This window comes from Martes martes (assembly GCF_963455335.1).
Source record: "Martes martes genome assembly, chromosome: 4".
NCBI classification, from domain to species: domain Eukaryota; kingdom Metazoa; phylum Chordata; class Mammalia; order Carnivora; family Mustelidae; genus Martes; species Martes martes.
The window spans coordinates 71,671,350-71,687,823 of NC_137891.1; the positions used below are offsets into that span (position 1 = coordinate 71,671,350).

Genomic DNA, 16,474 nt, shown 5'->3' on the forward strand with positions numbered 1-16,474 from the left:
AGCATCTCCATCCTATGAGGAATGAAGCATTCATAAAGATGAGATGATTTAAGAACCGGCAATTCAAACTGCTAACAGACGTTGCGGTACGTGCACTGGGCTTATAAAAACAAATTCGCTTGAGGTCCAAATCTGAGCTTCTAAAAATGCGGAGTTAACCTGGTCAGGGGTTATAAACTGGGGCTTTTAAAACGCACTGCAACACGGGGGTTAGGGCATTAAGTCGTTGGGAAGCATGTTTTAGAGGTAACAATGCTACCTCTTTAGATCAGGAAAGTTCTGTTTGTTATGCAATGTGTGCATTTCATTATTTACACGATTTCATTAGGCGTTTGGGAGCTGTGTACAGGTCAAGCTGTTCCTGCAGCAGCACCCCAGACTCTGAAACTAAAACCAAACACCCTTTCTTTATTGCTTGTCATTGCCTTTGAGATAATTTTTTTTAGGGGGGAAAAAACTCCCCAAATTATATCTACTTATCTAGATTGAAACATTTTTGTCTTATGTGTTTTAGGAACTACAAGTTCCTTGAAAATTTTTCCATTTCAACTTTCCACCGCCCTTTAATGACGATGATAAAGTAAATAGCCAACAATAAAAATTCAGAGTGGGAAACTTCTTACGGGGTCTTCCCAGCCCTGTCCTTTACGCATAGCTATTAATCTCTCTCCTTCCCGAAACCCCCACCTCCGCTTTTTTTGTTTTTCTTTTTGTATTTCCTGCAGTAAAGCCGAAAGTAAATAAGGTAGAAAGCCCCGGGTCTAGGGCCTACACACATGGGTCCTTGGGCGACTCGCGGGCTTCTGGAAGGTAAGCGTGGGAGAGCCGGCAGTGTGAGCCCACCCTACAGGTAGGGCGACGGGGCTTCCGCAGTTTCCCTGGTGGGGCCGGTAGCTCCAGGTCCTTTTCCTGCCGGCCGCCGAGCGAAGGGGGCGGATCCTCCCGTACCAGACACGCCCCGGTCGGGTTTATAACCCGCCGCCTGCCGCTCCTGGAGCTACGGCTCCCCTCGCGCTCCGCCGGGACTCGGGGCGCGCGCGCTCCCTGCCCCGGCCGCCCGAAAACTCCGGCCTAGCCCGCGCCCGCCTCGCGCCCGCACGCGCGCTCACACCCCCACGCGCGCGCTCACACTCACACACCCGTGCGCTCGCACCCCCACGCGCTTCTGCTCGGCCTCCCACCTCCACGCGCGCCCACTCCCACTCCTGCCCGCTTCCCTACTGCCCCGCGGGCTCCGCGGGCGAGAGCGCCGAGGGGACCCACGGCCTTTTTCCCATGGCTGACCTGAGCTTCATCGAAGATTCCGTCGCCTTCCCGGAGAAGGAGGAGGATGAAGAGGAGGAGGAGGAGGGGGTGGAGTGGGGCTACGAAGAAGGTAACCGGCCGCGAGTCGGGCGGGCTGTCCGGGGTCCCGCGCCCCGCCGCGTGCGCGTCCCGCCGAGTCGCTGCCGCTCTCGCGCGCGCCCAGCACCGCCGCGGCCCCTCTTTCCCACGTGCGTCTCTGTCGCTTTCCCGCTCCCCAGGCCCGACTGGGAGCCGAAGCGGCTCCAGGCAGAGCGAGCGTGCCCGCCGCCTGCGCGCGCGTCAGGGCGCCGGTCGGTCCTGCCGGGCAGCAGTTGGCACTTGCGGCCACGCGGAGGGCCAGCCTTACGCTGCGCCTCTAATCCTTGTGTGCACTGAGTGCCGGCGAGGAGCAGCGTTGCATTTTCCTCAGCACCTTGGGCACCCAGTGTTACGGTTCTTGCTTGCTGTGAGGACGCTGCCGGGAGAAAGTCTTCTTGCCACAACTCTTTCCGGGAAGGATGCGAACGGTGTTCAACTCTTGCTAAAGAAGTCCCAAATTTCAAGCCTAATCAGCGGGCTTGGTCGGAAGGGGTTGACTTTTTAAAAAAAGTTTTGTTGGCTGCATTTATCCCAGAAGATGGAAATAGATTTGACCGCTGATGCTGATGGTGAAACAAATGGGGAATTTATAACTTCATAAAACATGCCAAGAGAATATATATGTATATATTGTAGGACAATAGCGGTGTGGGTATATGTGGATATGTCCACTTCTCTACTGCTGTATTTGCATTTCTGAGAAGAGGGGTTTATTCACTAGCATCAGATTTATGGTTTTTGGCTCTCGTCAAGCAAGTTCAGAAGTTCAGGTATTTCTCAGGGACTGCATGTAATTGAACTAATGAACAGAGGAAATTTTTGTGGAACTCTTGATTCTTTTTCAATCACTTCGAGATGACCTAAATTTCCTAGAGTTACATATTATTACATATATGTGGACGAAGACAGAATATTTTGTTAGTACAGTGCTTTGTATATGGTATTTGATAGCATTAAATCATTGAAAATATGAATGCAGAAATTCGTACACCTTTACCATATTCATCTGTAGAGAAACAATAGTCATAACCTTAATAATGTCAAGGATCATAAACAGTGTCTAAATCAGCTTTTACATGTTGAGTTTTATTGGAATTTTTTTATAACCTGTTCTAAATTTGCTTTATTTTGTGCTTAGGTGTTGAGTGGGGCTTGGTGTTTCCTGATGCTAATGGGGAATACCAGTCCCCCATTAATTTAAACTCAAGAGAAGCTAGATATGACCCCTCCCTGCTGGATGTCCGCCTCTCCCCAAATTATGTGGTCTGCCGGGACTGCGAAGTCACCAACGATGGACATACCATTCAGGTTATCCTGAAGTCAAAATCAGGTATATTAAAAGATGCTTTTGCATGCCTTTGTAAATTAGAAGTTCTTACAGGCTACTGAGTTGATTTGGCTTCTATGACTTTAAAGGTAGAATTAACCATAGTGTCATTATCAGGATAGCTTAATGTACTATAAAGTGCATTTTTTGGGGAATTGATTTCTAAAAAGTTTTTGAGAAGCTCAAAAGATGAAATTATGGAGATGGTAGTTTGGTTGTTCTGTGTTACATGATATTGCTGAAACAACCTTAGTTGATCAACTTAAACTTTGTGGGATTTATGGAAAAGCATGTGCAGGTGTCCTAATCTGCATTTTGTCCTAAATCGTTCATTAGCTTAATTCATCCAGAAAATTGTAATTCTCTGTTTTATTGCTTTGTAAAACTAAAGATTAAGATTTATTGCCATAATCTGGCATTTGAGATAGACTTCTCAAATTAATTTTCTCTACTATATTAATGTGGCAAAAAGAATTTTAATAGCTATCAAAAACATCCTCTCAACTTAGTAAAAGATTTGAATGACCAGAACTCTTGTTTGTATTTACTTATTTATAACTCTTCCTCTCCCCTTTGAATCCGTTTGAGGTAGATTTGAAATGTTTTGTGGAAAAGGTGTTGGAAATTATCAAGGAAATTGGCTTAAATGTAGGGGAGAAGAAAGAAGAATTTTTTTTAAAATTAGCATTAATATTGTGCTTTCCTTAGTGAATAGCTGTATTTCTCTCTTGGAAAGAATATAAAATAAGAGTATGTTGAAATAGTAGGAAGTACTAATGAACAGAGATCACCTGTACTCAAAATTAATTCTGAATCAATAATATAATATTTCAAGCCATAAAGTCTTTAGGTTTATTATATGACAGGCAGGCACTGATTTCCAACTATGGAATCTTTGTTTTAAAACTTACTGTGACTGTTCCCGAACTTTAATTTAGAACCCATGAGCTAGTCATAGGTTCATGTAATCTTCCTTGATGATCTGACTTGGGTCAAAGTATGGGCATCATCCCAAACAGATTCTCAGTGTTACATGCGGTCAAAGAGAGACAGCTTCAGATGGAAATTTGAACTTAAATAAAATTTTTTTTGGGGAGGGGCTATCCATGAGGGACATTAGGTATTATTTTTAAACTGCACAGAAAAATTATTAAATGCTGACTCTCGTGGTTTATAAAAAGCATATTAATGTAATATATGTGTATTGGTACATTGAGATGTTTTTGTGTTTCTGGAGGTAAACATTTATATATCTATAGAACAAAAATGCATTTCACATCAGGCACAGCGGTCAGTGCATATGGGTTGCATACAAATGCTAAGACCATTCTCGAGGATTCTTAGTTTAGTGAAAAGTCAGTCATTTATTAGTATAAAGATGTTATGGAAGAGTTATGAAATCTGGAAGCATGGAGGAATGACTGAGTACAAACACTCTCTGCTCTAAGATCCAACTTACTTGATCAAATTGAATTTAACATTTCCTTCTCGTACCTTCTCATATATTGACGATTTCCCTTGGTCTGCTCACTCATCCCCAAAACAGACACTATCAAGCAGTGCCTTGACTCTCTAACCACAAGGTTTTCCCTTGCACTCCAGTCCCCTCCCTCCTCCACCCCTGACCAGCAGAGGTGAGCTTTCTGTCTGTCCTAGCCTAATTTGAGTACACATGTTCCAGACCCCTTACTCCTGCCTCCTTAGAGAGCTTGCTCCTTTAGAAGCCCTGTCTCTTTTCTGCTGCTGGAATAATGTCTTCTTTGTTGTTTCTGCTTTTTCTCTATTTCTCAAACTTAAAAAACAAGGGACAAAAAAAATACCATGTGTGGACATTTATTTTTTTAGTTTTTTTTTTTTTTTTAAGATTTTGTTTATTTATTTGACAGAGAGAGAGACCACAAGTAGGCAGAGAGGCAGGCAGAGGGAGAGGGGGAAGCAGGCTCCCTGTTGAGCAGAGCGCTCTATTCAGGGCTTGATCCCAGGACCTTGAGATCATGACCTGAGCCGAAGGCAGAGGCTTAACCCACAGAGTGACCCAAGTACCCCCCCCCTTTTTTTTTTAGGATATTTAAGCTTCTCAAAGGAGTAGTCTGCAAGCCCCAAGCACATTGTCCTTCATTTATTTAATTAAGGGTTATCTTTATCAAAATAGGATGTACACATGATTTAAGTATTTGATTAGTGCTGTATGTTGTTTCTCTCTGCCCTTGGGGAGACCCCATCCCCCACCTAAAACTTTTTGCCTTGGTGACAATCACTTTGAACTCTTATCTACTTCTCCTGTCTCCATCCCTCACGGGTATGTTCATAAGGTCCTGCTTTGACATATAAGATATCTATGAACTCTCTGCCATGGAAAATGAGGCTGGTCTCTAGCTACCCTCCCCCATCATGGTTTGCCCCTCTTTTGTTCCTGTATACTTAAATTATAATTTTTTAAAAAGATTTTATTTATTTATTTAACAGAGAGAGATCACAAGTAGGCAGAGAGGCAGGCAGAGTGAGAGGGGGGAAGCAGGCTCTCCGCCAAGCAGAGAGCCTGATGCGGGGCTTAATCCCAGGACCCTGGGACCATGAGCAGAGCCGAAGGCAAAGGCCTAACCCACTGAGCCACCCAGGCACCCCAACAATTTTTTTTTTAAAATTTTATTTATTTATTTGAAAGAGAGGAGAGATTGAGATAGAGAGCGAGCATGAGAAGGGGAAGGTCAGAGGGAGAAGAAGACCCCCTGCTGAGCAGGGAGCCTGATGTGGGACTCAATCCTGGGACTCCAGGATCATGACCTGAGCCGAAGGCAGTCGTTCAGCCAACTGAGCCACCCAGGCACCCCTACAATTTTTCTTTAAATTAGTACTCAGTGTTTTTATCATTATGACCGTGTAGCAGTTGTTTCCAGCTGAGACTACAATCTATTTCCTTTACTGAACAATGTGGCATTTTTCCCCCCTGGAGTTAATACATTTTTGTTTATTTAATTTCTTATTTTATCTATCATGATTTTATTTCCAGGCTCTGACAGATGGCAGAGCTACATCAAGAAGTCCTTCCCTCCCTCCCCTTGGTCTTTCCCCTGTCCCTTTCCCCTGTCCCTTTCCCCTGTCCCTTTGGAGGCCTCTCCCTTCTCCTGCTTGATCTCTTGGCCTGCCCTCTAGCCATCACCTGCAGCTCCTGGACCTTATGCCGAGGAGGTCCCTTTGCTTATCTCTCCTGTGCAAGCCCGTGTTCCCTGGATGCTGTCAACCACTTTTGAGGTTGATCCCTCATGTCAGGGGTTTCTTGGTTTATTCCCTCCTATAGTCCATCTTCCAGTAACTTCCTGAGAAGGAGGGCATGTGAGGGCTCATGTTTGGCTACCTTGTATGTCTCTGTGGTGCGTGCTTGGTGGGCTTTTTGATCAGGATGATTGTGTCTTCCGTTTCTTAGACATTTTCTTACATTAGGTAATTGATAGGTTTTCTGTTTTTCCTTTATTTTCTTCTTTCATAACTCCTCTGTTTTTGTCTTTTTGTTCTGCTTCCTGATGGATTTCCTCAACTTACATCTTCTAGTCTTCCCATTAAACTTGTGCTTTCTGTTCTAACTTCTAAAAAAGTTGTGCTTATACTACTTTTCTTAGTCGTTCAAGTACAGCTTCTGCTGTTTATTTCCTAAGTGCAGAGTCTTTCTCTATTGTTTTCTGTATTTTTTTCTTTCTTTCTTTCTTTCTTTTTTCCTGTTCTATGTCTCTGTTTATTCTGGGTTCTTTATTTATTTGGTCTCTTTTAGATGGGAGTTTTTCTCCAATGTCTACTTATCTTTGGCTCTTTGTTCATATTTAGGAATGGGTCTAAAAATTGGATTAGAACCTCTGTGCACGTGGACCGGGATTGCTCTCTGGTGGGCATCACAGTAATGTGATTATGTAAGGATCTGGCCATGTTGTAGAAGGAACTTTTGTAGGTTTATCCAGTTTTCTGGGGAAAGGGATGTGGTGGCTCACACCTAGTTGTCAACATTCTGGTTGTTGATCCCAGGCCAAAGAGTCAAACAAGAGTAGTACATTTGTTACAGCTGATGAACCTGTGTTGACACATCATTATCACCTAAAACTTACAATTTAAATCAGGGTTCCCTCTGGTGTTGTACATTCTGTGTGCTTCCACAAATGTGTAATTACGTGTCTCCACCATTATACTGTTCTACAGAATAGTTCCGTCATCTTAAAACAACTCTATGCTCTACCTCCTCTTCCCTTCCTCTTTCCATCTGGCAATCGTTGATCTTTTTACCATCAACATAGTTTCGCATTTTTCAGAATATCATACAGTTGGAAGCATACATTGACTTCTTTCACTTAGCAATAGGCATTGGTTTCTTTTACTGGTTTTCTCTGGTTTGCCAGATGCAGGTGGCGATCTTTGTTTTACCTTCTGCAAAGTGTTGCCTGCTTTGGGTCAAGTAAATAGAAATCAGGCTCCCAAGCTGCTCTTGGAAGATTACAGGGGTGGATTGTGCGAGATAGGTACACCGGAAGAGGTGATTTTTGGCTGCCATTATGAGGGGAGGATGCGCAGAGGAGGTAGCATTGGCAGTGATCACTGAAGCATGAAGAGCATTTGGATGGGGAAGATTGGAATATGTGGGAAGAGAGGGCAGTAAGCAAAAAAGACGCAGCTGTGGGAAGGTCTAGACCCTGGGCGAGGAAAAGAGAATCCTGAAGTGTATGTGGAAGAAAAGATTGATTCATGGAAAATAAGGTTAATATATACATCGCGAGGCTGTATTGGAGCACGCTCATGAGGGATTTTGAATCAAATCCTCAAGAGTATAATCTTTTTTTTTTTCCCCGTAAAATATGTTGTTTCAGGAAAATTCACCGGGCCATACTGAATGAGATGGGATCTGGGAAAGAGTGGGAGCTGCTGTGTTGGCAGTGCCAGTGGAAAGGCAGGGATGACACAGGGAGGTCTCTGAGATGCCATCCATAGGAAGTTGGTGATGGGGTATGTGGACCAGGGCCGAGGAGGGAACCATTGGAGGGATGCCCTGGGGTGGAGCCCCTGTGACTGGACCACACTTTGGGTCCTGTCACTGTGCTTCCGCCTCTGCTCTGAGCATATTTTGAGGTGACAGAGTGCCTCCTGTCATGGAGTTGAGCCAAGCATCACACTCTGGGTCCTGTTAACTCCTGGAGTTTGGAGAGTGTTATGAAGGCTGCCACATCCATCATTTAATTTCTCTGTGGAACTGGTGAATCATTGTAGCACAGGAATCTCCATGGTTAGTGTGCACAAATGAAAATCAGACATATTGCAGTGGTATAAAGAGTAGCTTAAGCATAAAAATATAACTCTAGATTTCTGGCCTCTGTGGTTGGATAGTTAAGTCCTGAGAAAGTGTGAGACTAGCCAAGCTTCTGCAATAGAACGTCATTCCATCTGACTGCAAGCTGTGTGTTAAGGGTAATGACTTTTTTTTTTTTTTTTAAGATTTTATTTATTTGACAGACAGAGATCACAAGTAGGCAGAGAGGCAGGCATAGAGGGAAGCAGGCTCCTTGCTGAGCAGAGAGCCCGATGTGGGACTCGATCCCAGGACCCTGGGACCATGACCTGAGGCGAAAGCAGAGGCTTTAACCCACTGAACCACCCAAGTGCCCTGGTAATGACTTTTTTAATGGACCATCGGTATGGGAGAAATTGCTAATCGGAATTGGTCATTTGTGTCCTTTGTTGTAACTTATTATAGAAGCCCTAATTAGACAGTTTTACTTCTGGGTCTTTTATAATTCTCAATATTAAATTTAGACTAGATTACTTTTATTATTAAATCATACTTTTTTTTTCAAAAACATGACAACTTTTTTATAGTGCTTCTTAATAGCCTTGCTGATTTAAAGATGGAGTTGTCAAAAATATCTTAAAATTGTCTTCAGTGGCTCTGTATTGTTTACATATATGAGATGTCAGGGTTGAATTTCTTTATGATTGACCTTTTAGCTAACTTTGGGGCTCTTGCATTACTTGGACAGTTGTCTTAATCTGCTTCCCTTTGCTTATGCAGACCCAGGCTAACTGGCCTCCTCCCCGTACTGTCCATGTTGCCTCCACTCTTAAGAACTGATGATACTCATTCTTTTTTTTTTTTTAAGGTTTTATTTATCTATTTGACAGAGAGAGATCACAAGTAGGCAGAGAGGCAGGCAGAGAGAGAGGGGGAAGCAGGCTTCCTCCTGAACAGGGAGCCTGATGTGGGGCTCGATCCCAGGACCCTGAGATTTTGACCTGAGCCGAAGGCAGAGGCTTAACCCACTGAGCCACCCAGGCTCCCCGATATTCATTCTTTAATATAAAATGAAACTGTATGTTAGAAGGTAAAGGCAGTAAAATAATTGATTATTGTTTTCAAGATTTCAAATGCTTTTTAGAAGAACTAATTATACTCTTTTTGGAATGTTTTGTGAGTATGTTTTGGGTTCCTTTAAAGTTAAACTGAGGTTATAAAATCTTTAGACCCGTCGAGAATGAACTGTTTGGGTCTAGATCTCTTGGGGGACACAACAGTTAACAGCTTCCCTCTGTGCTGGGGACACAGCAGGGCTGTGGAGAACTCTGTCTCCAGGCCTCACCATCTGTGCCTGGGTTATGACAGTCAGCTACTCAGGCTTGCTCTTTGCTGGTCCACTGTTCACAAAGGTATGAAAGTAATATTTTACTAGTGTTCTACTTAAAAGCTATTGGTGAGTCCCTCCATAATAACCTCCCAGTTCATAGGCATAGCCTACAGTTCCCCTCCCAGTGCTCACATCTTGGGAGCCTAACCTTTATTCTCCTGGAATAGACTCAGTCCTTTCTTGGTCCCTTCTCTCTGCTTGGAATGTTCTTACTCAATTCTCTTTGCTTCCTCTTCCAGACTCTGCTTAGCGATCTCCTCTGTAAAGTCTTTCTGACTTTCCGATGCCCCCTTGGTTCTGGCATGGCCCTTGCTGGGTGCCTTTCCTGCATCTCACGTTTAAATGGGAGCATTGTTTCTTAAGCACTGAGAATACCCCTCTGGCATGGAGACTGTGTCTTCCTTTTTACATCCTTTGGGGGGCAAGGCAGGGCTGGGCAAGGAGTCCATCCTAAAATGCGAGTCGAACTCAAATAAAATGAGGGGGGCTATGTCTTTGAACTCTCTGGCAAATTCGTTTTCTGCAAAGGCTGTGGAAGCTTAGCTAGATTAGGTAAATGCATATCTATCATGCCTTTATGGGTTTCTCAGATTTTGCAGAGGTTTCTGAGAGGAACTCTTTTTATATGTACAAGCATAATAGCTGTACCTGTTAAAGAGCATTAAAGAAAAAGCAGCTAGCGGCAATGGCATCAGTTTATTTTGTATTCTTTCTGCAAGTGTGTTATTCTAAGGATATGCAGAGTGTCATCAGTGGGACTCTCACGTTGTTTCATTGTACTTTTATTGAACATAATGACACCACAACTAATAAACCTGCCACATGGTAACAAAATGTCACTTAGCAAAATTTGATACTCACAAATATAGGAAAAGTGTACCCCTTTTGGTATGAGTAGTTTCCTTATTAAAAAAATAAGCTGGGAAAAGGGAGAATAATGCTTTAAGAGGATGTTGCCAAATGGGTAAAACAGAGCTACTATTTATTTTTAGTCTATCAATGCTAGCATTCTTAGGGGATGAACAGGTAATGCTTTTAGCCGGCTCCTCATAAAATTCTGAATTCAGTATTTTGTTATTTTTTATGGCTTTGTACAGCCATGTGATTCAAGTGTGGTTTAACTTTGGATTATTCATCGGTAGCAAGAGCGACTGGTACCCAGAGCCTCGACTGCTGGGGGAAGCTGTGTCCTTGTCACTTCTTCCTGGGGACCAGGCCCCTGCTGAATGCTTCCCTTCTTGGTGTTTATTTTCAACCTGATAGAGTGTAAGACCTGTGAGGGTATTATTTCATGATGATTTTATTGAACATAATGGCATCACAGCTAACAAATCTGCCAGGGGCTGACCACATACCGCTCGGCAAAACGTTGATCTCCGTAAATGTGCGAATTTTCATTTCCCTCTAACAAAACGTAAGATTCTCAAGGGTAGTGAATTCCGTCGGTTTTAGCAGAGTCGGTGTATCTTAAGCATTTAATGTGGTCCCTGGTATAAAAATATTAGTTGAAAAGATGAGTAAATGAAGCCCTGTGGGCTTGGAGCTGCTCCCTGTCCACACATAAACTGGTGCCGTTTGAGTTTCTAGGGCATTTAAAATAGCAGCTCTGTCCTCAAGTTCTAAGCTGAAGGCTTGGTTCCTAGGAAAGAAATCCTGGGCATCCATCAGATGGGCGTTGTATTTTGGCACCCTGAATTCACTGTCAAGGTCACTTATCTCCATTTATAGAGGAAAGCCTTGGTAGACAGCACTCCCCAGGCTCAGAAATACCACACCCTTGTGTGCGCACACACCCTAGGAAGAAGTTTCGGGGAAAGATTTTATAAATCCTCTTTTCCGGGCTACATGTGCTTCCTGGCACAATGCTGCCCTTTCTTTTTCCTCAGCAGCATGGAGTTAAGCCTTCTCTAAGACAATTTCCACCTTCTGTTGAAAGTAGTGTTAGGGGTGCCCCTGAATGGCTCGGTCAGTTATGCGGCTGCCTTTGGCTCCGGTCATGATCCCAGGGTTCTGGGATCCAGTCCCACACCCGGCTCCCCACTTAGTGGGAGGCCTGCTTCTTCCTCTCCTCCCAGCTGTGCTCTCTCTTCACTATCTCTGTCTTTATCTCTCTCAAATAAATAAAATCTTTTAAAAAAAAGTATTAAAAAAAAAGATAGTAGATAGTAAAATGCTAGGGAACCGGTCCCCACACCTCAGGTCAGGCCCTCACTGCCCTGGTGAGGGCAGTGTTTTGGAGTTCTGGTGATGAGGGCCGGAGTGTGGCCTGAGATGTCACAAGAACATTTCCCCCATGTATTCTTTTTGGTTTGGGAGGTGGGGTACATTCCACCTTCGGGAGTGGGTACAGTCCAGACTTCCTTCCTGGTTTTTCTTAAGACCTACATCGGGCAGCCAGGGGGAAAGGAGCGATTTTTGAGGTTATGCCCAAACTGGAGCATGGCTGGTTGGAATACAAGGGTTTCATCCACAGCGTGGGTGCTTGTTGGAGAAGATGCCCTGCACTTGCTCTGCCGTTTGGGATATCTGTAAACTTTTGTGATCCACGTGTTTACATTTTTTTTTAAATTGTTTTGGGAAATAGGAAGAGGTGTAGTACTCAAAGGACGGACTGCGGTTTAGAAATCCAGGCTTAACGAACTCATTGGTTTTTTAGTTCCAGCTCACAGATGCAGAGATGTGAATTTCCCTGTCCTGTCTCAGTGTGAGACGTGGGTCAGAAGATCCGAGTTCCAGGCTCCTGGAGCTGGCTAGCTGGGTGCCCGGGGAACGTCACACTTCACCTGTCCCAGCTACGCTTTCTCGACCCTGTTCATTGGGAAGGTGATAGTGACTGACCCCTCCAGTTTTTTTTTTTTTTTTTAATTTATTTATTTCACAGAAAAAAGAAAGAGAATAAGCAGGAGGGGCCAGGAGAGGGACAATCTCAGGCAGACTCCACACTGAGCACGCAGCCTGATGCGGGGCTCAACATGGGGCTTGATCTCACGACCCCGAGATCACAACCTGAGGTGAAACCAGGAGTTGGACGCTTAAGCGACTGGGCCACCCAGGTGCCCCTACAATTTGTTGTACAACTTACAAGACCAAACATGAAGAAAACATAAAAACCATGTGAGATAGTGTCGTCCTAAAGGCCATGTGTCTCACTTCTTTTCCGCCCGGAAAGGAAAATTATAATTGTGTTTTGCTGCTGGTGCTCTTTTTCTTCTTTGAGCGGGCAAAAAGCATAGAACCCAACGTATAGGGTGCTTTTCGTAGGGACTTCATGACTTTCATTTGTGCGGTAGCCTCCCGTCTCCATCTGTTTTCTGTCTCTGTCTTTGTTTTTCCTTTGCTCTTCTTTCTAATTTATGCCTTCTGGCTGGATGACAGGTACTTGATGTAAGAAGCCTTAAATTCTTTTGGAACAAGTAATTAGATGATGAACCAGGCAAACAAATAAATATTGCTGCACCAATTCCCTTTCCTCTCCACTAAGGTTTAGGGTACGGATGGACAGAGGGCTTGTCCTTCTGTGTGGCACTCAGCTCTGGGCACTACTGTTCTCCACAATGCTGGCCCAAGTGTGAATGCTCCTTTCTTTCAGGGACTGCTTCTTGGGAGAGGAGATAAATTTTGTCAACTTCTTGACTAAAGAAACTTTTAATTCTTAGCTGATATCATTTAGAATTAACGGGTTTTTAAAAAAGATTTTATTTATTTATTTGAGAGAGAGAGAAAGACAGCATGAGCAGGAGGGACAGAGGGAGAGGGAGAGAGAGAGAGAGCATCTCAGGCAGACTCCATGCTAAGTGGGGAACCCAATATGGGGCTGGGTCCTAGGACCCTGAGATCAGGACCTGCCTGAAACCGTGAGTTGGACACTAAACCAACTGGGCCACCCAGGTGCCCCTAGAATTGACAGTTTTTATAGGAAAAATGCAGACAGTCTTTATTTGTGTCAAAATCGGTCATTTGTAATGAACAAAGTTTTTCTCTACGACGTCAGGGTGTATTTAACTAAAGAAAGTATTTTGTTTCTTCAAGACTGGTTCTTACACAGGTGTATTTTTCGTCATCCTTTAGAGTGCTCCTGTTTGGAACAAAGTTCTGGGTCCTATCCAGAAATGAGAAATAGAGACAGGGCCCTGTGGAACAAATGTTGACATTTTTCCCCCAAATGTTAACATTTTAAATCATGTTAATATTTTATTATAATTTTACTTCACTTGCATTTATGTAGTACTAAATTGTAAATAACTTTTTAAGCGTGATTTTGTTGTCAAAAGATCACATTGGTGTAAACATTCTTTTAATAGGTAATTTTATTAGCTTGCACTTACTCTCTACATTGACAGTATGGAACAAATGGGTGATCTGTAAACTAGATATAAATGATCGATAGTTCGATAACAAAGTACTAGTCAGTGTGAGATGCAGACCCTGTCCTTGTCTCCTGAGCAGTGCTAAGTGCGAGTCTCAGGGAGAATAGGTAATCTGTGTTTTCTTTGTCTACTCCATTACCTGACACACACAGGAAATTGAAGGGATGCAATATTACCAAGTATTTCATAGTCTTTCAACTGTATCAGTATGATAGTGTAAATGCTTCCCACAGTTAGAATATATTTCTCATTTTGGCTATCTGAATTTAATTTATAGAGCTCATGAGAGCTTTCTGGCAAAAAATGTCCCCCATGTTTATTCTACAGTGTTCTACTGTACTGATGAATATGTTTTCTGTTAATTAAACAGAACTTACTTTCTTTTTTCAGTTCTATCAGGAGGTCCATTGCCTCAAGGGCATGAATTTGAACTGTATGAAGTTAGATTTCATTGGGGGAGAGAAAACCAGCGTGGTTCTGAGCACACAGTTAATTTCAAAGCTTTTCCCATGGAGGTAAGAATAACAAATCATCTTGTAAAACTCTTATTGTTTATGTAAAATATTCAGCGACTTACTGAGAATGGTTGAGTTTAGAAGTAGGTGTATACCATTTAAATTTTATCAATTTATAGTAAAATAACAAAGCGCTTAAGGAGGTATATGCTTGGGCAGCAAATGGCATTTACCATTGACTTTGGTGAGCTTGGAGAGTGCACACGGGTGATTGGTCATAAAGGTAATTACACTATTAAGTTTCATTTTAGTATTGTTACTGTTCTAAAAATTCTGCTGCCTCTGCAAATTCAGTAAGTCATTTTTGTAGATGCTACAAATAGATGATAAACTGAAAACCAGCAAAGTTAGAGAAACCTCAACATTAGTCAAAAGTCTGGTTTACTTCTGATTGAAATTGGTAAGTTGGATTTATTCACCCAAGGCAATTAGAGAGAGAGAGAGAGAGAGAGAGAGAGATTTTTAGAGAGTCATTCTTTTGTCTGAAGAAGTCCCTCTTTACTTCCCTTAGTCAATTCCTACTCTTTCTTCACGACTTAGTTGAAGTATTATTTCTTCCATGGGACTTTTTCTGAGTCCCTTCCCTAAGCAGAATACATTGCTCCCTCTTCTGTGTGCCCAGTGTACTTGACAGATTGTTGCCATGGCACTCATTGACTGTAAACTCTAGTGTCTGTGGCGTCTTTCTCACTGATTCCATGGGTTCCTCCTATGGACCAAAGTGTTGGTGCCTCCCCCCACCCCCAAGTTGTATGTTGAATATGATGGAATTAGGAGGTGGGGCCTTTGGGATGTAATTAGGGTTAGATGAGGTCACTAGGGTGGAGTCCTCATGAATGGAATTAGTGTCCTAATAAGAGTCCAGAGAGAGCTTGCTCTTTCCTGCTCATTGCCATGTGAGGGCAGACAAGGAGATGGCTGCCTACAATCCAGGAAGTGGGTCCTCACCAGACGTCAGTTCTGCCAGCCTCTTGATCTTAGATTGTTCAACTTACGGAACTGTGAGAAATAAATGTTGTGTAAGCCACTCCAGTGGTGGTCATTCGTTGTAACGACTCCTGTTGACTAAGACAGTTCCTGAAGAAAAGTCTCCCTCTCATCTTCTCTTTACACCCGTCATTTAGTCCACTGCTGGATACATCAGAGACAGCCCATGTTGGTGAACTTCAGACAATGTTGCCGTTGGTCCAGGTCTTGTTTCTGTGTTTTCCTGTAAGGACCCCCAGATGTCTCCAGGAGACAGTACGTCGGTGGCACATAACAGTATATTTTGGAGGCTGCTGGAGTGCCAGTCTTCCTTCTCTGTTGTTGCCAACTGCCCGTACCCTTAGGTATGGAATTGAACGTGGCTAGATTCTGTGTCTAGTTCCACCTCAGTGATTGGAAATCACTGCTGTGTAATTCCTATTAGTGATACATCTACTTCACAGAATCAAGGTAGAGGAAGTATTTCTCCGTATTACTTTAATTATAATTTTTAAAAAGTGCCTTAGGAATCTCAGGATATGCCTTTCATTAAAAAAGACTCAAATGCCTTTTTTTAATTTTAAGATTTTACTTATTTATTTGAGAGAGAAGAGAGCATGAACGGGGGCAAGGGAGAAGCAGGCTCCCCATTGAGGAGGGAGCCAGAGGCGGGACTTGATCCCAGGACCCTGGGATCAAGACCTGAGCTGAAGGCAGCTGCTTAACTGACTGAGCCACCCAGGCACCTCAAGACTTGAGTCTTAAAAGTTAAATATTTAAGTGTTTGAAGGAGGGAGGTGAAGGGGAAATGGTTGCAGTAAGCTGGAGACCACCTGAGTATGTGACTGTGGCCTTGTGACTGTGATTAAGACCTTGACGGGGAAGGTCAGGTCTTCATTTGTTACCGTCCTAGGGACTTTTTTTCTCAGTACCTATAGACATCATCTCCCTTCTGCTGCCTGAATACGGTTCTGCCCTCTGTGTCACGTCTGGCTATTGCACTGTCCTCACCCACCCTGAGAAGGAAAAGCACACACCAGGAGGCATCAGAGAGGAAAGAGGACACAAAACAGTCCAAAACGGCTGGACCTGCAGGGTAGCAGAGGACAGAGTGAGGGGCTGGGAGACACGGACGGGCAGGGCTGCTTTGGGTTTGAAGGACTGTTTCATCATTTCCTCTCAACCAGTCTTCAAAGACCTACTTGTACTATAAAAATTTGGGGAAAGATGGGAGGAATTGGACTGGCGACAACTTCCGGACGA

At 43.5% G+C, this 16,474-nt stretch overlaps 1 protein-coding gene across 1 annotated transcript in view; it reads left to right on the forward strand.

Annotated features, from left to right (window-relative positions):
• Window positions 1–1,275: 1,275 nt before the first annotated feature.
• The window catches only part of CA8 (carbonic anhydrase 8), a gene marked incomplete at its 5' end in the record, with an annotated part of 84,276 nt that continues 69,077 nt past the window's right edge, over window positions 1,276–16,474 (forward strand). The window contains 3 exons of the mRNA XM_080802726.1: window positions 1,276–1,375; window positions 2,522–2,713; window positions 14,121–14,245. Coding sequence (XP_080658852.1) covers window positions 1,276–1,375; window positions 2,522–2,713; window positions 14,121–14,245 — 417 coding nt within the window. The remainder of the gene's footprint in view (window positions 1,376–2,521; window positions 2,714–14,120; window positions 14,246–16,474) is intronic.